The 26,925-nt window shown below is 34.3% G+C and overlaps 7 protein-coding genes across 7 annotated transcripts; 5 read left to right on the top strand and 2 right to left on the bottom strand.

Moving 5' to 3' along the window:
- Positions 1 to 855: 855 nt before the first annotated feature.
- Positions 856 to 2,198, bottom strand: PHYBLDRAFT_56348 (hypothetical protein). Its single transcript, XM_018440210.1, has 6 exons — positions 2,154 to 2,198; positions 1,926 to 2,050; positions 1,751 to 1,836; positions 1,510 to 1,586; positions 1,294 to 1,409; positions 856 to 1,194 (listed from the first exon to the last, which is right to left on the bottom strand). The coding sequence occupies exons 1-6, from the start codon at positions 2,178 to 2,180 to the stop codon at positions 1,065 to 1,067; spliced, it is 561 nt and encodes a 186-aa protein (XP_018291671.1). The 5' UTR covers positions 2,181 to 2,198; the 3' UTR covers positions 856 to 1,064.
- Positions 2,199 to 2,423: 225 nt separating this feature from the next.
- PHYBLDRAFT_177503 (hypothetical protein) lies at positions 2,424 to 7,040 on the top strand. The gene is made up of 10 exons (XM_018437895.1): positions 2,424 to 2,750; positions 2,860 to 2,956; positions 3,157 to 3,463; positions 3,537 to 3,744; positions 3,858 to 3,941; positions 4,066 to 4,524; positions 4,658 to 5,227; positions 5,475 to 5,594; positions 5,859 to 6,434; positions 6,693 to 7,040. The coding sequence occupies exons 1-10, from the start codon at positions 2,643 to 2,645 to the stop codon at positions 6,927 to 6,929; spliced, it is 2,766 nt and encodes a 921-aa protein (XP_018291670.1). The 5' UTR covers positions 2,424 to 2,642; the 3' UTR covers positions 6,930 to 7,040.
- Positions 7,041 to 9,875: 2,835 nt separating this feature from the next.
- PHYBLDRAFT_181297 (hypothetical protein) lies at positions 9,876 to 12,270 on the top strand. The gene is made up of 6 exons (XM_018438448.1): positions 9,876 to 10,429; positions 10,522 to 10,534; positions 10,640 to 10,727; positions 10,891 to 11,226; positions 11,353 to 11,541; positions 11,635 to 12,270. The coding sequence occupies exons 1-6, from the start codon at positions 9,999 to 10,001 to the stop codon at positions 11,829 to 11,831; spliced, it is 1,254 nt and encodes a 417-aa protein (XP_018291669.1). The 5' UTR covers positions 9,876 to 9,998; the 3' UTR covers positions 11,832 to 12,270.
- A 297-nt stretch (positions 12,271 to 12,567) lies between these two features.
- Positions 12,568 to 13,924, bottom strand: Cam1 (calmodulin). Its single transcript, XM_018440211.1, has 6 exons — positions 13,850 to 13,924; positions 13,530 to 13,682; positions 13,322 to 13,389; positions 13,103 to 13,218; positions 12,919 to 13,016; positions 12,568 to 12,816 (listed from the first exon to the last, which is right to left on the bottom strand). The coding sequence occupies exons 1-6, from the start codon at positions 13,850 to 13,852 to the stop codon at positions 12,805 to 12,807; spliced, it is 450 nt and encodes a 149-aa protein (XP_018291668.1). The 5' UTR covers positions 13,853 to 13,924; the 3' UTR covers positions 12,568 to 12,804.
- A 4,643-nt stretch (positions 13,925 to 18,567) lies between these two features.
- On the top strand, positions 18,568 to 19,582 carry PHYBLDRAFT_168063 (hypothetical protein; the record flags this gene model as incomplete). Its single annotated transcript, XM_018435788.1, has 4 exons — positions 18,568 to 18,666; positions 18,737 to 18,791; positions 19,090 to 19,119; positions 19,209 to 19,582. 4 exons carry the CDS (start codon positions 18,568 to 18,570, stop codon positions 19,580 to 19,582), a joined length of 558 nt encoding a protein of 185 aa, XP_018291667.1.
- Positions 19,583 to 21,494: 1,912 nt separating this feature from the next.
- PHYBLDRAFT_112446 (hypothetical protein) lies at positions 21,495 to 23,311 on the top strand (the record flags this gene model as incomplete). The annotated part of the gene is made up of 5 exons (XM_018428284.1): positions 21,495 to 21,625; positions 21,768 to 21,817; positions 22,491 to 22,831; positions 22,917 to 22,996; positions 23,140 to 23,311. Coding segments are annotated over 5 exons (774 nt in total), but the record flags the coding sequence as incomplete, so codon positions are not given.
- Positions 23,312 to 25,626: 2,315 nt separating this feature from the next.
- PHYBLDRAFT_95464 (C2H2-type zinc finger transcription factor) lies at positions 25,627 to 25,803 on the top strand (the record flags this gene model as incomplete). Its single annotated transcript, XM_018443908.1, has 1 exon — positions 25,627 to 25,803. A coding segment is annotated over one exon (177 nt), but the record flags the coding sequence as incomplete, so codon positions are not given.
- Between the last annotated feature and the right edge of the window lie 1,122 nt (positions 25,804 to 26,925).

The following is a 26,925-nucleotide window of genomic DNA, read 5'->3' as shown; positions in this document are numbered from 1 at the left end:
GATGAAGAAAAGGTAAAAAGAATAGGATATGGTGAGATAACCAATACCAAATCCCAGATTTTTGGTCCACAATAATCATATAAGATTTACTGTGTGTCATTTTAAAAAAATTGCTGTGCAATCATGTTAAAGAAAACGTCCTTAAGTTTCATACAAATGCTTATCTTGTCAGACTATGTATATCGTATATATATATTTGGGTGTTTAATAAAAGTACTAGATCTCTGTGGGCATATAATTGCTATACGAATAATGCCTTATTAGCTTTATCTTTTAATGAGACCAGACTCATTGAATTGAATTGAATATAGTCATGACCCTTTGAAGAAACACATTTTGGCGTATTCTGTGATGTATTAAATTTATAGTATATATAAACATATATGAAACCGAATTTTTGGGTTTTTGAAGAATCGAGGTTACACTGGAGAGTGTTGATACCACAGAGAATAGCCACCTATGACAACCCTCTTTATAAAAAGCAGCTTGTAAGAACTAAGAGATTTTCCGTCAAAGTAATATACATGTTTTTTCTTGGTAGGGCCTGATTAAAGGCCAGACTCTTTAACACTCATTTTCATAGACACCTTGGTGGTTGTGAGTGAAAGTTTATTTGAGGTCAAATTAATTTTACAATGCTAATATGACATTGGTTTATTATTATTATCACTTGTCAGAGCCCTGCATACACACATACAAATAAATCTAAAAGAAGCCAACTTAATCTCAAAAGATTTGTTTATTTTTATACAAATGCTTCATTTCCTATTTATTTAAAGAAGTAGAAGCAAAGACATATGAAAACACAATGTATAAATTATTTATTTACTTTGTTTATATTGTAAGGCCAAGAATAAAATCCACAACCACAACCACAACCACAATCTATTAGCATTTTTTCCCATATATAAATTAAAGAAATAAAGCAAGCAAGCAAGGGCTATCAATAGAGATTGTTTTTGTATACATATAAACATAAGTGTGTATAAGATGCTGACAAAAGGAAAACGCTTTTACATATGCATGTATGTATGTTGGTGTACCATGGGTGGGTGGGTGTAATTTTAATGTTTCGACTTTTCCTGAACAGGCGAAAGTACGAAATTTCCTGATGTTGTAGCGGATCTTCCTGCCTTGAGAATACCTACATGAGGAGTGATATCCCACTGTAGAGACAAGTTTGCTTGTTGATGACTGCCACAAGGAATAAAGCAAAAAATAAATAAATAAATTCCAATGTTCGTTGTCAATCCATTCAGTCTTCTATTATTTCTTTTCTTTTCTCTTTCTTACCTCCATTTTTGGCTGACATCAATAAGAGCATACTTATTAGGTACATTTTCGAGAAGCAATTTTGCATCGTCTTTGCGACTAATAATTCTATCCCAAAGAACAACCGCATTTCTGCTCTAAAATGAAATGAGTTTAGCGTGAGATTTGTATAAAAAGTTACTCCATTTCAATTTCCATTCACATATATATATACATAAGTATATGAGTAGTACTTACATGCGATGCAGATTCATATTCAGCTACAACAGTAACAAAGATCTGTTTGGTGTTCCAGTTAAAAAGAGGTGTAAAATCTAATGGATTTAATAAAGTAGATCAGTATTGTATTAATTATATTTTCAAGAAACAACCCAAAAAACACACACACACATATATATATATATAATCTTTTTTTATATCCAATAGCAATTTCTTCGCAAACATACATATAATCTATATGTGCGCATATATTACTTACCAGCATCAATATCAAAGGCCAATCGAGCAAATTCACTCTTTGTGTTTCTATAATCATAATGCTCAGGACCATAACGGCGATTCACACTAAATAAAATTAAATAATTTGAAGTTAGAAAGAAACAAAGAAAAATACAAAAGTATAATAATGTACGATGCATCGCATTTATACATACACTCGTACTACATTGGTGTCTACAGTGATGGTTCCATCTACTTGACCGTATCCATTGATGACCGACAGTAAAGACACAACACCCAAGAAACAAGCAAACGCCGTGACAGCAAAAGAAAGAACGGCCTAAAGAAAGCAACAGAAGCAGCAGTAATAGCAGCAATAGCATCAGCAACAATAACACTGATTAATAGGTTTTTCGATGCTAATCATCAAGAAGGAATCTTACGTTGGCGCGTTGCTGTAAATCGTACATGATGTTGGCTAGACTTGTACGTGTCCTAAAAATGCTAAAGCCCGTTTTTTTTTTCTGTGAAGCAAATATGAAAGGAGATGGGTCACGTGTAGTCTCTCTCTTTCTGTGTGTGTGTGTGTGTGTGATGTACCTGTGAACGATAGAGTGAGAGATAGAGAGAACTTTTTTTTTCTTTTTTAATATATTTTTCTCCCTCTCTTTCTCCCTCTTTCTTTCTTTTACTTCTTTTACTTATTTTCTTCCTTTAACTATACAGATAGATATATACTTTATATATCTTTATATATAAATATAGTTATTGTCTCTACTATACTGTGTTGTACTGTACTTAATATCTATATTAAATTATAAGTTATACCCTATATTTTCGACCTGTAATCGAAAGCTTTCTACCCCTTTGTGTTTTATAAATTTATTTCTCGATTCTCTCTCTCTTTTTAAACCAGTACTACTACCAACACAATGAGCATGGCCCTTAGCAGTCCTGCACCCGCCGAAGAGCAACCAAAAATACTGGATGAGGTTTTGAGTGTTGTCAAGATTCAGGCTCATCTGATGAACAAGTGTCTTGTAAGTAACATATAGTGTGTAAATATATGCATACACACCATAAAAAAATCATGGTGATAAAAGTAAACATATTGCCCAGGATAAATAACCTTAAAAGTGCGCGCTATAGGATAACGATAAGCTTATGGACGCTTTAAAGCACTGTTCAAATATGTTGGCCGAGTTGCGTACCTCTGCCCTAACCCCAAAAACCTATTATGAACTTTGTAGGTAAAATTTTATTTACTTCCATATATTCACACGCACACACACACACACACACACATATATATATAATATATTATACATATATAATCGTGTGCGTCTGTATTGACTGTTACATCATTACTGCTTCGTTTTTATTTACATACTTCTCTTATTCATTCATTAATTCATTCAATTTTAAAACAATCCTGTGTATGATTAGATATGGCAATCTTTGATGCCCTGAGACACTTGACGGTCTATTTGATGGAGGCTCATCATGCAGGTCGCCACCATTTGGCGGACTTGTACGAATTAGTCCAATACGCTGGTAATATCGTACCACGTCTTTACCTGATGATTACCGTGGGTGCAGCATATATGGGTATGCCAGATGCTCCTGTTCGAGAAATCATGAGAGATATGATGGAGATGACAAGAGGCGTCCAACACCCCACACGCGGTCTCTTTCTTAGACACTACCTTAGTGGAATGACTCGTGACTATCTCCCGGTTGGTGAGAGCTCAGGGTAAGCCATTCTTTGTGTGTGTATGTGGTCGAGTGATTTGAATTGATTGTTGATACATGGCTTATTTTCATAGTCCAGAGGGAAATGTCCATGAATCAATTCATTTTAACCTCACAAATTTCACTGAGATGAACAAATTATGGGTCCGTTTACAGCACCAAGGACACTCGAGAGATAGAGAAAAGAGAGAAGCTGAGCGCAAAGAACTTCGTATCTTGGTTGGTACAAATCTTGTTCGCCTCAGTCAGTTGGATGGTGTGGATCTTCGTGTTTATCAATCGGTAAGCTTTGGTTGGCCACAAACCCACATATATATATATATATATATATGCAGTAATTGCCACAATTTATTTAATACCGCAACATCACTGTTATTGGTATTCTTTGTTCTTAGTTGATCTTGCCTGGTATTTTGGATCAAGTAGTGAGCTGCCGGGATATCATTGCCCAAGAATACTTAATGGAAGTAATAATTCAGGTAAAAACAAGCGAATGAATATTTTTACATTTAGTGTACGGTAAAGAGGAGGAAGGGGAACGAAGTTTTTTTTTGTCTTTGAGCATTTTAATCCCTTACATACATACATATATATACAAAAAAGGTATTCCCGGATGAGTTTCATCTTCAGACTCTGCAGCCTTTCCTTGCTGGTACTGCTCAATTGCACCCCAAGGTTAATGTCAAACAAATAATCATTGCTTTGATCGATCGTTTGGCTGCATATGCTGCTCGTGAGGCCGAGATTGAACCCGAGGTCGATGAACAGATTTCGGTCACAAAAGATGAGCCAGCAAAAGAAAATAAATCTGCTGAAGAAGGAGAAGAAAAGTCTAAAGAAACTGGAGCAGATGAAAATGCAAAGGAGGAGAAATCAAAGGAATCTGCAGAACTCTTGACAGATGAGTTGCCAGATGCCACACCAGAAGAGCCAGAGAAGTCTGAAACATCAGAGCAGGCACAACAGACAGAGCAAGTACAACAGGTCAAACAGATTCGTGGTATTCCTGAAAATGTCGAGCTCTTTATCGTATTCTGGAACCAGATAGTTGAACTTGTAAAGGTAAAGAAGAAGAAAAAGAATAGAAAGATTCATATACCTTTTTGATCATTTTATTTATTTATTTATTTATTTATTTATTTATTTATTTATTAATTAATCAATCTAATCTTGTTTGCATTGGTTAATATAATAGGCACGCCCTAATCTTTCAATCCAAGATCTCACTGCCCTTCTCGTGTCCTTACTCAACCTCTCGTTGTCCTGCTACCCCAAGAAGATTGACTATGTCGATCAAATCTTGGCTTATGCCAAAGATAAAGTGCACGAGTACACCGACTCTCCAGACTTTCACTCCAAGCAGACCGAGGGCCACTTACTTGCACTCTTGCTGGCACCCATCAAGCACCACACTTCAGTCTTGATCTTGCTGGCTCTTGACAACTACCAGCCCCTTTTGGCCCTACAGCCTTTCACGACCAGACGGAATGTGGCGGTCTCGGTAGTTCTGAGTATTCTGAAGGACGAGACGATCATCAGCAGTCCGGCCGAGGTGCACGGAATCCTGGACCTTTGCGATGTCATATTGCGCGAACAGAAAGATGCTCCGATGGCTTCTGCTACTCCAACTCCCATGTATGGAAATTCTATGGATCGCAAGACGGCTTTTACCAGTTTAGAAGACGAGGAATTGGCAGAAGAACAAGGCTGGATTGCTAAGTTGGTCCATCTGTTCCGATCAGATAATGAGGATACTCAGTTTTTGGTAAGTGGCCTGTTATTTTTTTCTTAAATATATTTTACAGTTGTTTTTTTATCGAGAGACACTTTTGAGGTCACTTGCATTTACTTACATATTTATTTACTTATTTATGCATGTGGGTGTATGTGCGTATGTGTATGCCTTTGTGTATGTACTTGTGCTTGTGTGTGTCTGTGTGTGTGTGCTTGTGTGCTGGTGCTTGTGCTTGTGTGTACGTGTGTATTTGTATGTGTATATGTATGTGATACAGCTTTTGTCGGCAGCAAGAAAGCAACTGGGCGAAGGCGGTGATCGTATTCGATACACTTTCCCATCCCTTATTATCTCAGCTGTCAAGTTGGCACGTAGATACAAGACCCATGAAGTTAAGGTAATGTATACATATATAAATAAATACATACAATACAATACATACAATACATTGTATAAATATTAGGTTTATTTCAATCGTACAATAGCAAATAACAATACTAATAATAAATAAAGATAAAAATAAAAATAAAAATAAAAATAAAAATAATTTATATATATCTATATATATTTATACTTCTTTTGTGTGTGTGTGTGTGTGTGTGTGTGTGTGTGCTTGTATATATATGTATGTATATATGTATGTATGTATATGTATATATAGGATGAAATTTGGGAGAAAAAGACTTCAGCATTATTCCGTTTCATTCACCAAGTCATCTCGGTTCTTCACAACAAATGCGAATGTACAGACATGTGTCTTCGCCTGTTCTTGATAGCAGGACAAAGTGCAGATGAGGGAGGCTTTGAAGAAATCGCATATGAGTTCTTTGTAGAGGCCTTCACAATTTATGAGGAGTCTATCTCCGAATCAAGGGCCCAATTCCAGGCCATTACATGCATTATTGGTGCTCTGCAACAAACACGCGTCTTTTCGGCCGATAGTTACGATACCCTGATTACCAAGGCTGCGATTCACAGTGCCAAGCTGCTAAAGAAACCTGACCAATGCCGGGCTGTCTATATGTCCTCTCACTTGTGGTGGACGACCGAGAGACCCGGAGAGGTTTTGACACCCGAAAAAGAGGAAGAACTATACCGCAATGGCAAGCGTTCGGTCGAGTGCCTGCAAAAGGCGCTTCGAATCGCAGACAGTTGCATGCACTCTGGTACAAATGTGGAACTATTTGTTGAGATACTGAACCGCTATGTGTACTACTTTGAAAAAGGAAATGAAGCTGTAAGTGATACAAGTAGTGTGTGCCACGAACAAAAGGGTTCTCGTTCATGGAAAAATCTAGGAGAGCCTATTATGAACATTCTATTGTTCACCTTTTACTATCTTGACCTTTCCTACCTACCTACCTATCTCTCTTTTATTTATATACATACATATATATATATATTTTTTATATTTTTCAGTATTAGTAATCTATTGTCTACTTTAATTTTTATTAATTTTACTTTTACTTTTATATTTTATTGTTATCTTTAATAGGTCACAGCAAAATACCTTAATGGTCTCATTGACCTGATTAAAAGCAACTTAAAATCTGTCGATAATCCTGATCAGCACCCCTTGCCTTCAAGTTCTTCGAGACTATTGGACCAAACCGGGCCATTGTCGGAGTACGTGCGTCGCCACTTTGTTGCTACCTTGGCTCATTTGCAAAAGCTCAAGGCCAATTCGGGTGAAGAATGGCAGGAGCTTGTTTGTGATGATGATGATATATAAAAATAACAAGAACAAGCTTAAAAAAGAAATTAAAGTAAAGTAAAGTATAAAACACAATAAAAAGCACGCAAGCAACGCAACCCAACGCAGGGCAATACTTTTTTTTTACATATTTATTTTTATTATCTATATCTTTATCAAGCGTTTTATTCTTTTTTTGAAACCATTAAGTAATCATTTGTGATATCCATAATATCATTGTATATATATATTATAATATAAAATAGGTACAAATTGTGTTCATGTCTTATTTTATTATTTTGACAGATGCGTTTATGATCACTTCAATCGATCAGTCAACAATTAATATATAGTATATAATAAGAGAGAGAGAGAGAAAGAGCTTAAAAGGCGTGCTCTTCAGTACTGGTAATACGTAAAATATAGACGTGAGAATAACAGTAAATTGGAAGTTGACTTTATAAGTGGGGTTCCGAGGGGAGATTTCTTTTCTTTTTCTTTTTTACATCCCATGATACGTGGTAGCCTTTATTGTAGCCAGCCTATCGACTGTGCCACAGATCAACTCAAAATTGTTCATCTATTTTTTCTTTTCTATTTGCGGTAAGCTAAAGAACCATAATTGATATATAGTTATTTAGATACCTACTTTTTGAATATCTAAATAAACTATGTACTTTTCTAACCCTCTATCTTTATATATCAATAATGAATAATTAATAAAGGGAATATTATGTGATAATGGCTATGTTAATAGTAATATTAATATTAACATTAATACTAATAATAATGAAAGAAAAAAAAATACTAGAATTATAATTGAAATTGGAAAGAACAATGATTAATTGCCTTCATTTCATGTGAATTTCTATATTCAAATGGCATTTTGAATTTTAGTGAGATTATAGAAAGTTCTTATCAAAGGAAAAGTAAAAAATAAATAAATTGATAGCTTGGGAACAATAGACTTTCTTGTACACACTCGTACATACAATACACACAGACAATACACACACACAATAGACACAATAAACATATACACTATACACACACAATGAGAGGAGAACCTTTCTGCTCCAATGACCTTTCCACGAGGACTATGTCCTGAATCAACTGAAAAGAAAAAAATATAATATAATATAATAAAATAGAATAGAATAATACAAAAAAAAATACAGGATTTTGATTTTCCGGTTGTACTCCCATATAATCGTACAAGATAATATATTTCAAATACCAGAACCAGGGCTAGAGCTAGAGCTAGAGCTAGAGTTAGAACCAAAGCTAGATCTAGAGTTAAAGCTAAGACTGGAGACATAGTCAGAGTAAAACCAAAACCAAAAGCTAGAACCAGAGAGACATAATACTCAACTTATATATTGTCTTTATACATATACATTATTTTTTTAAGCTTTATAATTTTTAATTTTTAGTTTTTAATTTTTGATTTTTGATTTTTTAATTTTTAATTTGACTTTTTTTTTTTTTGATTTTTCAATTTTTAATTTTAGTTTTTTATTATTACTATTACTATTAATTCTTAGTAAAGAGGGTATTCAAGAAAGTTTCTTTTGTACATATATATTATATTAGTAAATCATAAATTTTATATCATTTTTAATTTTTTTCCAAGCTTAAAGAAGTGGCCAAATTTTATTGATATATCGCAGAAGAGGATGTCACGACCCTAACCTTATGTATATGTATATTTCCTAAAATATATTTAACTGGTAAGAAATTCAAGGGCTCTTTTGAATGGTGATCATATTGGAAATTCATGCAAATACTTTTTCTTTCTTTCTTCCATTGACAATTCAGTGCAACTCACACGTTTACAAATGTAATTAAAAATAAGAAGCCTACATGTGGTATACGTTAGAGAAGAAAAAAGTATAATCATTGTAAATATTGCCAAAATTTACAAGAAGCAAATTATGTTATAGCCAAAGTAGTAACAAAGACCAAAAGTTCTATCAGTAGAACAGTCAATATGCAGTTCGCCTGTATTTGATGGTAAAAGAAAATGATAAACTTGATTTTAACGCCTGGAAAGGTTTCTAAACACTCTCAAGAAAACATAGTTGTGCCATGAACTTGAAGAAAAAGATCCACCACTACTACTAGTTCAAGCTAAAGATTCTTTTTCTTTTCTGAATGGGGATAGCTTTGGTGAACACATCATTGTATTCTGATACTGCAAAACACAGCATGTGTCTAGGTGATTCAAACCGCTAGTCTACAAAGCTGAATTATAATCACGGCAGCTTTGTTATAAGGAAAAAAAAGTTATTAGACTATGCGTCATTTAATTCAACAATCATAGTTGCATACATATATATATGTATTTCAGTAGAAGGTTTTCTAAATATGCGGTACCCATTGGGTTTCTTCACACTAGTGGCTTGTGACAGTTAAATGTTGATAATTATAATGATTATAGAAAAAAAAACAACCTTTGAATACCCCCTCAGTTTGTTCAAGATTATTTCTTGGCATAAAATATAGTATAAATCACGATCAGGTACACATTTATTTTTAGTATAATGCAAAAAGTAATACACACACACACACACATATATATATATAAATATAAAGACATTTTAATGTCAGAGTGAAAGCGAAAAGTGCATCGTTTTAATGTCAGCGAAAATATCCTTATTTCACCAACTAAAGATTCACCTGCAAGAACCAGTATAGTTATAATGTCTAGTAACATGAAATGGACTGATATCCCAATCATGTTCTTGAGTCCTACATCAAGACATGAAAGTCAGGTGTGTAGTACCAGCGCATTTCATGTACAGCTAAACAAGTTACACATGTATAATAGTAAAGTAGTAATTGTAATATCAATAATAATAGTAATAGTAATAGTAATAGTAATAGTAATAAAATAAAATAAAATAAAATAAAAACTTAAATCTAATAATTTCCCGTCGCTCGCTACTTCATACAGCCACAGCCTTTCTTTTGTTTGTTTTATTTATTTACTTATTTATCTATTTATTTAACTTTTACTGCTATTACTCTTACTCTCATTACCATTACAATTACAATTATAATTACTATCATTATCATTATTACAAGAACTATCGACATTATTTTAGGATGGGAAGTCAACTAAGTAAAGAACCCGCTCGTAAGAGCGACAAACCTCGGACCCGCCGAAAGAGGATTCTACCTAGCATTCTGTCACAAGCAAGATCTACAAAATCGAGTCGAACAAAGGAAAACAGACCATCTGAACTCGACAGCTTTGTATCCGAAACGTCCATACAGTCACCCACAAAAAGCCCATCAACAGATATCCCAAAGCATTCCCATCATCCCTCATACAGCCCCTCAAAATCCTCAGCAGCCAGCTCTTTTAAAAGTGGCTCGACATCCAATTGCATTGACGAAGAACCCCAAATATTAAACCACCCTGTCTTTGGCGAGATCGACCTATCGTACCTAACTCGCGCACTCAGAAACGCAAGTAGTCTTGGCACAAAAGATCCGTTTTTCTTTGAATACGGAGCAGAGAAAGAATATGACAGGTAATGATATTTTAATATAATAATTTTTATTGTTCTTATTGTTCTTATTGTTGTTCCTGTCATTGTTTATCCAATTCTTTCTACTTTTACAGACAAACACGTCAAGTAAGCCTTATTACATAGATATACACCATTGCAATTCCAATTCCAATTCTAATTGCAATCACAATTATAATTATAATCGCTCATAATCGCTCATAATTTGTACAGCACTATGTCCTCAAGCAAACCTTTGGATCCAACACACAAGTAAAATTGACCAACCCAAAGAAGATTTTAGAGATCGCATGCGGTATAGGTAATTTTTTTTTAATTCTCGATCTACAAATATCCTTTATTCCTTTTTCTCTCTCTTTATTTTGTGTGTGTGTGTTTCTGTGCTTGTGTATTTGATATCTTATCTCAATTATTATTATTATTATTATTATTATTATTATTATTATTATTATTATTTGGTTCAGGTCTGTGGTCACTAGAAATTGGCCAAAACTTTCCTTCCTGTAAAGTGATTGGTATTGATACCTTGCCAAGTGTACAAGAATTCGATAATCATACCGGCCTTGATCATCATGAAAAAGAACTGTCCATAAGGCAACTAAATGGGGCAGAAAGAGCAAAGAATGTGAAGTATCAATATGGCGATATCCTTGTACCACTGGAGTTCTCTAGTTGCACGTTTGATTATGTCTTCCAACGAGATGTCGCGACAGTTGTCCCAGCTGCTCGATGGGCTGGGTTACTGGCAGATATCTATCGGGTATTGAAGCCAAACGGACAGATTGAATTTGTTGAACATTGTAAATATTTTTTTATATTTATATTTATATTACATTTACATTGAAGTATACACAAAGAGCACACAAAGCAGACCAAAAGCAATATGTATTTATATACTAATCAATTTGATTTATTTATTTTAATAGCCTTCAATTTCTCAAATCCTGGACCTATTCTTTTGCTCGCAACTGACTGGATAAGCAAGGTTTCACAAGGCTTATGTATAGACGTGGACTATTTAGACACTATGGACAACAAGCTACTACAAGCTGGATTTGTAGATCTTGAAGTAGTGGAAGTAGATGTTCCCGTTGGAGAATGGCCTGCTGATGAAGGTACGTTTATTATTATTTATTTGTTTTTTTTTTTAAAAAGAGTAGTGCAAATATATATACATTTTGGTTAATCTCATATATTATTTATTATAGCACAAAAAGAGCAAGGATTTTTGTACAAATTACAAACCAAAGCCATGTTTCAATCGATGCGTCTCTGGTGGGTAATAGAGCTCGGTGTTGACAGCGAATACTATGACAACCTTTGCACTTTAGCACTGGAGGAACTTGAGGAGCGAAAGTGTACAATGAAGTGGAAGATATGGACAGCCAGGAAACCTGGCAATTAATTAATCACATTTCTTTTTCTTTTATTTTTATTTTAATGCTTTGTATTTTTATAATCAATCTACACACACACACACACACATAATTACTTACTTACTTACTTACTTACATGCATACACAATACATACTACACTCTACACATTACACCCAAATATGCATTCATTTACTTGTGCCTATGCTTGTGCGTGTGTGTGTGTGCTTGTGTGTATATGTAGATGAGTGCCGAATATGTCCTCCCTCAATATTTCTCTCTCCTTCTCTCTCAACACTACTGTAATCCCATTTATTTATTATGTACATTTAATATGCAGTAAGATCAATCCTTATTTTCTTAAAGAATATATATACATACTAGAGTAATAGTACAAATTAAACTATTGTTACTACCATTGTTACCACTACTATTTCAATCACTAATAACAATAATAATAATGCTATACCAATGATCCATTTTAATTATTCAATAAAAAGCAAAAATTATTAAGAATATGTAACCAAACAAAAAAAAAAAACAAGCCTAGAAGGAAACTCGCGGAAACCTGCGCGGTTCCTCGGTTTGTCACACACACTTGGTCCAGAGAACCAACCAACCAACCAACAAAAAAAAAGCCCGCATTTTTTTTCCATTGCCTCTGTTTAAATATTATATATTTAGACACTTCTTTACCGCTTAAATGGAAGCATTTTCCAAGTTAAATACTTATATATATATATATACCCACAAACACATACACGTAAAGTTATATCTGTATGTTTTTAAAAGAAATTTATTTGATATCTTGGTAGAAAAAAAATGAAGAGAAAGAATTCGATTTAAAGAAGAAGAGGTAGACACACAAACACAAACACAAACACAAACAAACAACAAAAACACACAAATACGTACATGCACACGCAAAAACATACACAGACAAAAAATTTAGACGCGCACACAAGAACATATTCCTTTCATTTTTTTTTGTTAAAAAAAATGGTTTACTTTGACATCTACAGACACACACACACACAAAAGAACATATTAGTTCAGTTACAAGATGTATTTTGTACTTGCTGTCAAAAAAGCAAAACAAAAAGATAAAGAAAACTTACCATCATCTTGACAAACTCTTCATAGTTGATCTGACCATCACCGTCAACATCAGCCTCACGAATCATCTCATCGACTTCTTCTTCAGTCAACTTCTCACCTATTAAAATAAACAGTAACAGGTTAATACACACAATGTTCTTTAGACTTATATATATATATGTATATATGTATAAATGTATTTACCAAGAGAAGTCATGACATGACGAAGTTCGGCAGCAGAGATGTAACCGTTGCCATCCTTGTCAAACACCTTGAAGGCCTCCTGGATCTCTTCCTGGGAGTCAGTGTCCTTCATCTTTCTATAAGAAAATATCATAAAAGAAAAGTGGGTTAGTAAAAAGAATAATTATCTAGATGTGTATATACGTGTACGCGTGTATTAAATGTGTTTAAAGAGCTTACCTAGCGAGCATGGTCAAGAACTCGCTGAAATCGATAGTTCCGTTGCCATCACTGTCGACCTCATTGACCTAAACCAAAAATATAAACAAGTAAATATATATTGTTATTATTATCATCATCTCTTTAAAATTGAGCGCTAATAGTAATGTCTTGGCTCGACTTGATTTGACTTGACTTCCTATTATTATAATAATAAAAGGGAGCTTACCATATCCTGAAGTTCGGCTTCAGTAGGGTTGAGATTGAGAGAACGCATGACGGTACCGAGTTCCTTGGTGGTGATGGTGCCATCTCCATCCTTATCGAATAAGGAGAACGCCTCCTTGAATTCAGCAATTTGTTCCTCGGTAAGTTGGTCAGCCTGGGGTAAAGGAGTTTTGGTTGGTTAGTTAATATTTTTATTTCTCTTTTTATATGAAGAGTTCTTGTGGTTAACATTCAGACAAGGAAGAGTGGTCATCTCAATAGAAGAAGTATTTGACTTGGGATGGGGGAAGAGTAAGGTAAGGTAAGGTAGGTTGGACTTGCCATTTCTTTTTTTTTCTAAGAAAAAATTCTTTAGTAGAGAAAGAGGCGGATATGCTAGAGTTCAAACGAGAGAAACCCTTTTTTTAACCTTTGTTCTCTTCCCTATGGTTTCTGTATTTTATTTTATTTTACTTTAATATAAATATATATATAAATATAAATATAAATATATTAATAATATTAATATATATTTATTAATTGGCTCTCCTCCTCAACAGGATACGTCACTTTGCTGTGAGGACAAGGTGACACTAGATGTAACCATTTGTGTTCTTAAAATAAATATATGGGAATTCTTTATAGAAAGAATACTTAAGCTCTAGACATCAAACTTACCAAAGCCACATATGAATACAGCTATAGAAATCACATATGCAAATTGTAGTTGAAATAATTATGAAAGCCATTATTATAATACAGAGATATATCTGTGCCTGCTCCTGTGCCTGCTCCTGTGCCTGCTCCTGTGCCTGTGCCTCTATCTTTATATTTCATTTTGTTTTAGATCAAGAAGAATATCGTCAACAGTTGCTCACAAGCCTATCTACAGCATTTGATTAAATGTATGTGTATTTGAGTTGGTTAGAGAATCAACCAAAAGTAAAAGAAAGCAAACCTTGATCAGCTTAAACTTTACGCCTAAAATACTCATCATAACTCATCTGTTACTATATTACATTAATCCATGTCTCCTTACTAAAAGAAGAGAAATAAGAAAGAGATAAAAGTTTAACATCTGTACCAAGTACAGTAAAATAAGAATAGCTTTTAAGTTTCAAAACAAGAGTAGCAAGTAAGCAAATAAACAAACAAACAAAGCAATTAATCACGTCTAATGTATAGATCATAAATACCTATCCAAGCTAGAGTCTTTATAGAAGATCAAGTTTACGCACAATCTGCCGTCGCTTTTGATCAGTGGCCCACAGCTATCTATCTATCTATATATATATAATATATAGACTAACCCAATATCTGCCAAAAAATCACAGTGTGTTGGTTGGTGCGCACTCTATTATAAGTTTCTTATATTATCAAAGGCAAAGATACAGATAGGCAGAAAGGCAACCAAATGTTGTACCTATAGTGGTTAGAGTATAAGTATAGGCTTTAGTGTGTGTATGTGTGTGTGGAGACCAATAATACTAATAATACAATACGAAAATTATTTATTCTTGCAAAAATTTCAAGGGTAAGACTTTGTCCGCATGTATTTAATAGAAGGAGAATAATGAGTGTTACCATTTATCCGTTATTATTATTATTATCATTCTCTTTTAATTGTCAAGAATATAGTGAACACTCACCACACACACTACGCACTACTTAGTGTATACTGCCACACATTGTAGTTATCTGGCATGATGGTTTAGCCAATTTTAATGTGTGTACAAGTGCCTTTCTGGTAATCTGACCCACACATCTATTTTGGCTCAAAACCATACACTCAGTCTAAAACCTACTATGGATCCACAAGACTGCATGACAGATATAAAAGAAAAATAATATTTCCCTTTTTGTTGTTGGAAATAACTGAGCTGGTAGAGTCAGCAAAGGGTCCACATGGACCACTTGAATATTCAAACCATGAGCGTATTTACTAATATTGCTGTTATGAGCGCATAAAAATGTCAATCTAATCGTGTTTGTTTTGTCTTTTTTATTTTTAGTATAATTATAAATCTCCAAAGCTGGATATGCATGTGCATATTTGTATATATATATAAATGTGTGTGGTATTGCTGCAATAGTCCTATCAACAAAGAGTAAAGCAAACCGAGCCAAGTAGGTTTCTTCACCTACTTCTCCCCTAATCTTACAAGAACTACTTCTCTTTATTTATCTCGCTCATGTCATACTCTTCTTCTATTACAAAATTATTACTGTTACTAGCAGTTCTTTCTTGTTGTTTTATTTTAACTACTATCACTACCACATAATACGGGGAAATGTAAGATTACTCTCAAAGCTTATACTGAATACAATTTGTCAATTTGTGAATATCCAAAAAAAAAAATACAGCCAGAAGCAAGTCAATACGTAATAAAGGCTTTTAAAACACTATCCACAGCCTACACAAATAATATTGTGCAAAAGGCTGCCATTCACAAGTTTTGAAGAGCATAAAAAAAACTCCATATTATCATATTTTTCCAACAATTGAAGGTCATAACACCAGAAAAAAGGAACACTGCAATTCATTTCTGGGTCGCCTGAACAGTATATTTTTAAAGCACCAAGGTTCTTGCCGCCACCTAGGAAATTATAAGCCAAATACCAAATTAACCAACATTTATTCTCTCTGGTTATTCTTTCTTGAATGTTAACATACAAATAAAAACAATTGGTAGCTTCGATTTCTTTATTTTGCGATCCTGATAATTTTTAGGGTTCGATATATTTGGAACGCCAAACTTTTAGGTGCTGACGAGTGTTTAATGACAGACTTTGTAACGATTTAGTAAAGAGTACTCTCAAAATACTATAGATCTTATGGTGATCATTGATATGATTCTGTATTTTGTGTGCAATTTTGCAGCCTTGGTACCGTATGGTCTTATTCTATTTATTAATTATTAATTATTAATTATTAAAGTTGTAACATTAATACTTCACACAGTATATTTCTCTAAAAAAAAGAGAGTAAAAGAGTTATTTATATGAATGAGCAGTGCATTATATATAAATCCATAAACTCAAAGGTACCTTTGTGTTTCTGGGACATAGCACCAATGCTATTTCCTCTATATCCACACACGGGTGTTATTAAGGATCCGGAGCTTTAAGCAGCGACTATCACAGGATTCCACTCTTTTATTTCAACTAATTTATTGGACCTAATATGTATATTTGTATTATACAATTCCCATACTTTTTTATCCTCGATGCACAAAGTATTAGTTTTTCTCTGATATAAACCGGCGCACCTTTATTTCTTTCTTTTAAGACTCGTTACAAACCTCTCGTTTCTCTTGAAATTTCTAACTCTATAGAATATCGTCAGAACTTCAGTACAATCATACTGCACTTCTTTATTAAACTCAAACCAATTCCAGAAAGAAATATTACAGACGAGTGTGGTGGTACCTAACACACGCACACACTTTTTTTTTGAAAGAACGTCAATCGTCACTTGAACTACTTTAACGGAGTTGAGTTTCACGAGTTCCTTTTCGGTGAAGAGGACCAAAGTAAATGGAGTCTTCCATCTACTTTACGCATCTCTTGCATCCTTTCATCGCTGACGTGTGCCCCTTAAAGAAATTAAGGGGAAAGATGCGTGACTATTTTCATATGCATGTGACTACTAGAGCTAAAGACTATGGAAAAAAAGCAAAAAGTAAACAAAAAAGGACGCAAAAAACAGAAAAAGACGAGCGACAACGATGCGAAACCTTATTTACCATCAGAAATTACAATTCTGCTCATGCGAATAGCTCATTAGCTTATATATAACTCTCATCATGTCTTTGCAGAAATGAGTTTGTCAGAACATTGCGCATTAAAGATCAATTCCCTAGTTTTCTCATTCAGCCTGACGTCCGATGTTGATTCGCGCATCCTTTTAACAGCCACTCATGATAGAAAGCAAGAGTTTTTAGGGTAAAAACCAGAATGCACACGCGTTTAAAAATTGTTAAAGTCTTGAAAGTACTTGGTATATATATGTACAGTCGATATCTGATTGATTTCTTAGAAATATAAAAGAGTTTTGACTATTACAAGAATAATATCTAAAGCTTTATATATGATACCAAAAAGTATGTATACTTTTTAATATTGAACAATACAAGATACAGCAAAACACAAGAGAAAGGTCTTTTAAAAAGGGTTGCTTTTATTTTATAGGATTTAGTAAAGGCTTTTAGAAGGAAATCGCTATGCCAAGATATCTGTTTTACACGCTTGATGATTATTTTCTTTCTTGAGCCTCGATCTCTCCAAGCCGTTCGAACGTCGGGGTTTATTATATTTTTCAGGAAAGTATTTTGGTTTATATTACCGTATGGACATTCGCAGACTTTCAAAGCACAAAGATCCAAGAGAATACATATACACACTGAATGAATCTCATATTGTAGTAATAGCATTCACAAATCCTTAGAATATAATTATTCAAAAATATTTTAAGTACAAAAAGAGTTTGTATATGCGATGGTCAGAATAAACGGATCTGATTTTTATGAGCTTCGAGATCGTATTGTGTCTCAATTGGAGGTTATAATAGTGCCCGGATCGTTCAAAGGTTAGTTAGGTTGGTTTATATGATATAAATGCACATTGAATATTATTGAATTTACCGGTGAAATGAAAAGTGTAATAAAAAAAGGCATTTTGATCAAAAAGGCAAATCAAATCTTGAAATTCAGCTGTAAATCTATATTGGTTAAGTCAAGCTACTTTTTATATATAAGCAACCTGGTTGAGTACACTAGGATGTATCATTTAAACGTTGTTTGACATTGATTGCTCAAACATTGAGCAAAATATCCCATTTTCTCACTCTAAAAAAACAATTTACTAATAATATTTTAGATATTTACACCACTTAAGCATGTTCGATCCAAAAGTTCCCTCAGAGTATACACCTAAAAAAAAATCGAAAATTTGTGTTTTTTGCTACTAGGCAAAGTTGTTCAACAAAGTGATCCATGGCTTTCAGTGCTTGTTTGACTAGCAACAAACCAATATCGATGGAGATATAAACAGATGAAAAAATGACAATATCGATATTTACACCTTTAAACGATGTTTTTGAATGTCGGACATTAAAAGATTATGTCCTAAAAGATTATTCACACCGTGCGCATGGGCAGGTTTTGTAGCCATCTAGTACAAAGCGTTATCAAAATAATAATGATATTTATATTTTTCGAAGCAATATAGTTCTATAAGTATGTTAATGTTCGGTATATATATGAAGCTTATAATTCTTATTATGGTATTTCAAAATAATAAGCAAAATATCCTTTAAAAAATAACTATGTTTCAAGAGTACACCGTGTGCTCGATATAATGAGATACGGTAGCTGCCTTTTTATTTTATTGGCATCAATATATCAGAATTTGACTGTAAATATAGAATTAAGCAAGTGGTATGATCTAACTATGAACAATTCTTATCAACCATTGAATTTCGCAATATATATATATATATTCGATGTCCAAGCATATTAATCGATTTTTATATATTGTATCGATTATGGTCTCGATAAGCTCTCTCTTTTTTTTTTTTTTAGTTTTTACGCATGCAAAGAAAACACTTACAGGTATGTACCTAATGAAAGCAGCTCTCACAAAAGAACAGTAAAAAGGTCCAGAAGAAATAACTTTGGTATAAACCTATCTTTTTTTTTAGAAAAAAAGATCCAGGACTTTAAATATACAAGATCATCTGAAAAGGATACTGATAAAAAAAAAGAGATATATAAGAAGGGATACTTTACCCCAAGCGAGTCATCGAGCAACTGGGAGCCTACCAGGATTATCGGATATTATGAAGGGCTTGTTTGTAAATCTGAAGATGATGAGTCTATGGAAGACTATGAGATTTTTAAAAAACCAATAAAGATAGTACACCCGAGTCCAGAGCAAAAACAGCTATACAATCAACACCAGGAAAAAGACAAAACTCAAACTAGTCCAACACAGAGAGTGCAGCAAAAACTTCATCCCGCCCCAACCCTATCGAAAGGTCTTTTCAAACCGATTCTTTCAAGCCGTTCTCTGTAAATCAATCAAGTTCATCGCATGATTCTCATAAACCACATAACACCAGTTACAAGAGTACTAGAAATACTTATCCAGATATTTCAATCATGGGAAATTCATCTACAAAAGATAAAGTAAACAACGCTTTACTGTTTGTACATGAAAGATATTTTGATTTAATTGATCAAAATTATAAGAGACTTGATGAAAAGTATGAAAGATTAGTGAATAGCACAATAGTAGCATTGGATAAAATCTTGTAAGAAAATCTTGAATACACACATGGTTAAAATCAAGCAATAGCACAATTAGATAAATGATTAATTTTTTTCTTAAAAAATAAAGAGTTACTTACCAAAGTAAAGCATAAACTTAATTACAATATGTATGTATCATGGTATAATGCAAATAAAATGTATTATTATCATTATTTTTGATAAAAGAAAGAAAGAAAATTAAATGCAGCACAAAAAGGCATGATACTCAGCAAGGTTAACACAACCAAGTTGATTTCAAACCAATTGCAATTATAAATTCTTTTGGATTTAAAGATATTTAGCAAGCCAAATCATTGTATCTACCTTGTGATCAAGTTCGGTTTTGTATAAAAAAAAGAAAGTCGAATGCAGACATACACACAAACATGTATATGTATATATCAAGAGATCAAAAAGGTAAATATATATATAAAGGACTTCTTTAACCTAACCTTACAGACAATTTAATTGACTAATTGATTCATGTCATGTTGCTTTTCTTTTTTAGAGAAATATAAAATAAAGTAAGATAGGGAACCGCAGGTGTACAGGGAATAGCGAGTTTCTATTACTGTGAGAAAAGTAGGACATCATGACTGGGGGTTTTGTTAGTTTATTATTATTAATTTATTCACTTTCTATTAAATATGCAAGTAAAATAAAATTAACTTGGTAGAGATCCAAGGAAGCTCTCAAATCAAACTCTTATTTCTTTACAACTAAGAAATCCCAGGAAACATTAATATGTGTTTTTTTTGTATGTGCGTGTGCTACATCCGTGAGGCGAATGCATTACCTAAATTCAAACAGAGAAAAAGGTTAGAAGGGAGATTTTTGAGGAGAATGAAGAGGAGAGGAGAGGAAAGGGAAAGGGAACCAGAGGGATTGCATTTTTTTCTCATTATTTTGCAAAATATCCTGAGGGGAGAATGTATTGTATCATCGTTACCACTTGTGAAATAATGGTAAGAGAGAGAAGAAAAGGAAACTTAAGTAAGCATTAGTGTGATCTTCTTTAAACGAAACGAAACGAAACGAAATGAAATTCAGTATAGCAGTGACTGTCAAATATTGAAAAAAAAATGAACGGTTCTTTATATTTTTAGCGTTTTTGCATTTCTATTATTATTTTTTGCAAGTATTTGACATGGCTAATACACAACCCAAAGTGAGCAATGCAATTCAATGAGCTTCATACTCATATTCTTCTTATTACTATTAAAAATAAAGTAATTTTTTAATAATAATAATAATAATAAAAAGTTTAAACGCACAAAAGCACATACATAAATGTAGTTGAATATAAATCTGTTTTAATGTTATAATTACTAATCGTACACCTTTATTCATTTGATGCCTGAAGCGTAGAACAGTAAAGTCATTCGATAACCAGTTCTTATCTGGACCGGATTACGATCGTGAACGTCCCGGAAAATATCAAAAGACGACTCATGAACCAACTCATCATCAACAAGTAACCACGGTGGCCAAAGGTACACCACGGTCTTACACTGTCAGTCTCGCAATTCCTTCGAGTATTATTGATGGAGCACCTACACTGGAAATGAAGACAATTCTTGCAGGACAGGCAAGCATTTTTATACATATATATATAAATTTATATTTATTTATTTATATATTTATTTATTATGGAAAACAAAATTGATGAATAGTAGATTGCCAGAAGCCTTGTTATATTCAACGTTGATGAAATCATCATTTATCAAGACAAGATCCAAAAGGCACACCACAAGGTTGATCCTAATTTATTTTTGGCGCGCGTATTTCAATATATGGAGACACCACAGTAAGTCAACATATATATATATAATATCTGTATTATTTAAATTTAAATTGATTGACATAATTTGTGGGGATCTAAAGCACAAATGTATATATTTAAATAATCAAATATATATTTATATTAAATCTATTTTGATTTGTGACAGATATCTTCGCAAGGCACTTGTACCACTCAGCCCAGACCTTAAATTTGCAGGTAAAGAAATAATGCTTTGGACACAAATTATTTATATAGTGTTTGAGAACAAGAAAGAAAGGATAAAGAAAAGTAAAGGGAAATGAAGGGGGGTGGTGGTGGTGGTGGTGGTGGGCAAAGAGAATCTTTCTTTTTTCTTGTCTAAAACTTGACTTTTATAATAATAATGATGATACTCCTTGGTGTTGCTATTAACCAAAAATAACGTACAAAAGGGGGGGGGGGGGGGGGGGATTAAAGGGCGGGAGGGGGGGCTTCAGGGAATTAGACATACAAAAAAAAGAGGGAGGGAAAATAGAGAGAGCGAGAGAGAGAAATATAGATAAAGAAATAAAGAATGAAATAAAGGAAGAAGAAGAAGAAGAGTAAAGAGATTACAGCAGTTTGGGACACAATGGGGTGATTGAAAGGCAAAATGATAATAAATAATAATAAGAGTCCAACAATGGCACGGGTTGACGCATATAATATTCTCTTTATTTTCTTCTTGTTTTATTTCAATCATTTCTTTCACCCCCCCTTTTGTGTTGGTATACACTTTATACTTGTATAATTTAGTACATGGATAGCTATTTTATTCAACCCAAAAAAAGAAATATTCTAAAAAAGGTCTTCTTCTTCTTCTTTATATATATATATATATATAATCCAATTATAATAATAATAAAAAAAGGTCTTTTGCCACCCCTGGATGTGCCGCACCATCCCGGCATGCATGAACAGACCCGATACCGCGAAGGTGTGACATTGATGTCTAACAAGGAAGACGGTACACTTGTCGACGTGGGATTGTTTCGTCGCGTCAGGATCGACAAGGCGATCCAGCCAGGTGTCCGTGTCACTGTTGAATTGGGATCCCCAATTGCTGCCATGGAAACAAGAAAGGGTCAGAAGCCACTGCCAGCTAAGGTTGTCAGTCCAAAAGCTCCTCGTGAAAAGATGGGTCTCTATTGGGGATACTCTATCCGCCTAGCCTCTTCAATTTCCAGAGTTATGACAGAGAGTCCCTACGAGGTAATTATTACAATTAATCATATTAATCATATTAAATGATAGATTGATATTTAATACTAAATAAATATACATCTATACATATTAGGATGGCTATGATTATATGGTAGGTGTTAGTGACCGTTCAGCCAAAGACATGTATGGCGTTTCTGGACCCAAAGAGTTTAGGTAAGGGGAAATTCTATCAAAAATCCCATTGGCGCTTCTTTTTCTTTTTGGAAAGAAAAGAAGCACAAATCTTTATATAATTATATAAAAGAAGGGGAAACGAAATAAGGATAATTGATTGACACATATATAACAAAAAAAAGACATCTTTTGGTTGCATTTGGAGGCCCAATGGGAGGTCTGCAGGAGGCTATTGAGGCCGACGAAGATCTCAAGGTTGCGGGAGAAGATGCGACCGAAATGTTTGATATGTTCATTGATCCCAATGCCCAGAGTGGAACGCGTGCAGTTCGGTTAGAGGTAAACAAGACATGATTTTCTTATTTATTTTGCAGCTTTAACTAAATCACTGACTGACTGACTGGCTGGCTGACTGGTTGATTAACTGACTGGTTTGACTTGCTGACTTTACTGATTAATTTTGTTAAAAAGGAATCTATAACCATGGTGATGTCTGTGTTGAAGCCGACCATTATGAAAGTAGGAAAACGTGATTAAAAATGACGACGAAGAGCATTTCTATTCTATGTTTTCTTTTTTCTTTCTTTCTTTCTTTCTCTCTCTCTCTCTCTTTGTAAAGGGGGGGGGGTCTAAAGAATATATAGATTATATAGATAAATTATATATATATATATATATGTGTGTGTGTATAGATATATAGATATATGGCTGTGTAAATTGATATAATAAAAACATAAAGCAAAGCAAGTCAAAAAAAAAGAAAAAAGAAAAAAAGTATATATTGCTGTTAACTATTAGTCATTGGCCATTAACTATTAACCATTAGCTATTAGCTATTAGCTATTAGCTGTTGTAGACTTGGGGAGTTGGCTAAACTCAATGAGTTCTAAAGATGGATTTGTTTGAAATCGATCTTATGCAGAAGTCTTCAACTCCTTTTAATCAATATATCCTCTTTTGGGTATCTTGCACATTGCTTGTCCTTTGATCGACAACGTTGACAAAGAAAGAAAGAATAAAAAAAAGCTTATTGAAATATCTGTATATATATATATATATCTGTATATGTACATGTATATATATGTATATGTATATGTATATGTATACGTATATGTATATATATGTATATGTATATATATATATAAATATATCGTAAGTAAATACATAAAAAAAATATGAACGTGCGTGCGTGTATCAAAAGCAGGCCTCAGATTTTGTTTATATAGCTTGGGCAAAATTTTCCCCTTTTACTGACCCCACACCTTTTCATTTTCCAATCTTTTTCTTTTCTTTTTAATTTTTTTCAATTTTTATTTTAATTTTTATTTTTAAAATATTAATATTAATTTATATATATATAAAATATATACATACATACAGTTTATTTGATTCATTTTATTATTATTTAATTTGATTTAATTTGCTTTGCTTTGATTTGATTTGATTTGCCTTTTTATTACATGACAATGAGTGCCGCCAACTATTGCTTTGAAGAGTTATCCAACTCACGCCCCTTGTTGTACCCAACAGCGTGTGCTCACGGCTCAGATTCAGACCAAGTATTGTCGCCACCCTTGACACCGGCTCTCTCCCCTTCCGGAACCCTGACTAACCCTTCCTTCAAGCGCAAATATTCAATGGACATGGCCCATCTTAACTTCTCCTATCCACCATACCCTGACCAATTCACCGACAGACGCATGTCAGCGTGTTCTACAGCACAACAGCAACACCATCAGCAACAGCAGCAGCAGCAACAACAACAACAACAACAACAACAACAACAACATCAGCAGCAGCAGCACCAGCACCAGCACCAGCACCAGCACCAGCACCAGCAACAGCACCAGCAACATCATCAGCAGCAGCAGCAGCAGCAGCAGCATCAACATCAACAGCAGCATCAAACAGTCGACAACAATAACAACAATCAATATCACTCTTTCTGGCCAATCCACCTCCAGAAGCGATCTCTCTCTGTGACCGAGCGTACAGTCTCTCCTCGTCGCCAGCCAGTCAAACAAAACAAGCATGTATGCACTCAACCAGAATGCGACTGGAGCTTCAAGCGCCATGAGCATCTCAAGAGACACATGTTTGTCCATACCGGAGAGCGCCCCCACCAATGTCACCACCCAGGCTGTGGTAAGCGCTTCTCTAGATCCGACAACTTCCATGCACACTTCCGCACACACACCAAAAAGGCTCTCGAACACCACGTCTCACCAATGCCTCAGCATCGACCTTGTTCGGTCTCTATGACCGATGTCCGGCAAGAATCTAATTTCAACCATGACCTCTCATCTGCACAGGCACAGGCACAAGCACAAGCCCAGGCACAAGCACAGGCTCAAGCACACGCACACGCACAAGCACAGGCGCAAGCACAAGCACAAGCACAAGCACAAGCACAAGCACAGGCGCAAGCACAGGCTCAAGCACAGGCTCAAGCACAGGCACAGGCTCAAGCACAAGCACAAGCACAAGCACAAGCACAGGCACAGGCACAGGCACAGGCAGCCCAAGTCCAGGCTGTCCAGACAGAACATCAGCTCCATGCAGCATACCCACCTACAAGCTCACCTACACCCAACAAAGCGTTTTCTCATTATGAGCCTTCATTCTCTGAGATGGAAGTAGGTCAATCAAGTTGCGAGGAAGAGCGGCAGAAGCAGTATGTGTGCGAACACACTGACTGTCACAGACGTTTCAAGCGACCCGAGCACCTCAAACGACACCAGCGCATCCATACTGCCGAACGTCCTTTTGAATGTACTTACCCTGGTTGTGGACGTACGTTTGCTCGATCAGATAACCTAACTCAACATATCAAGACCCATGAAAAACGCGACTCACACGGAATGGTTGGATCTTCTTCTTCATCTTCTTCATCATCATCTTCTTCGCACATTCAATCATCAACCACAACGGCAACAACAGCCACATCATCAGTATCAACATCAGTATCAACATCAGCATCAACATCGGCAGCATCAACATCGGCAGCAGCAGCAGCGGCAGCAGCAGCAGCAGCCGTAGCTGCACAGCAGATCTCCATGTCTTCTCGGCCTCATGATACATTTGACCACTCTTTTGCACGACACAATGGATTTCCATTTGCTATATCGTACGGCTCCAATCAAGACCATTTTCATCGTGCCTCCCTTCTCCAGGGTCATCTTGCTCCTGCGGGCTGGCATCCCCAAGAGACAAATTACTAAACTCAAATCTCTTTCATAACCTTTCTCTTTGTTCGTTTGTTCGTTCGTTCGTTCGTTTGCTCGTTCTTTTCTTCTTCTTCTTCTTCTTTTTTGTTCAATGCACACAAACAAATATATACACACACATACACACACACACACACACACACACACACACGCATACACTCGCACTACATTCAATGCATTCATTGCTTTTACTTTACTTTACTTTATTTTTCTCTTTTGTCTTTCTCTCCTTTTTTTTCATCTCTTACACTCACACATTCACATCTCTCTTCATATCTCCTTCTAGCTCTATAGTTCTCTATTTTTATTTCGTTTCAATAAATGCATACAATTCATCTTCTTTAAATAAATAAATAAATAAATAAAAGAATCATTTTTATTAGTATTATTATTTAATAGATTTGTAGAATCTAATAGAATTAGATCTTGTAATTGATATACACATCTGCATGTGAGTGCAGATCTTTTTTTATCTTTTGTGTGTGTAGATAGATAGATATATATATATTTGATTAGACTAAAGAAAGGAAATATCAACTGAGATTTATTGGCTATTTTCTTTTTTGTCTAGATGAATATAAGACATATACACGCATAAATACATAGCTATTATATGTATATCTTTGTACTAAATAACTTCTTTATTGGTATTACATAATTGATAAACTACATGCTATATTCATCACTTGTATTTACCAGCAATCAAGAATAAAAGGGAAGGAAACTATAATCGAATATACT

Source organism: Phycomyces blakesleeanus, assembly GCF_001638985.1.
Source record: "Phycomyces blakesleeanus NRRL 1555(-) unplaced genomic scaffold PHYBLscaffold_10, whole genome shotgun sequence".
NCBI classification, from domain to species: Eukaryota; Fungi; Mucoromycota; class Mucoromycetes; order Mucorales; family Phycomycetaceae; genus Phycomyces; species Phycomyces blakesleeanus.
The sequence above is the reverse complement of the archived record's forward strand: the minus strand, read 5'-3'. Positions and strand labels throughout refer to the sequence as shown.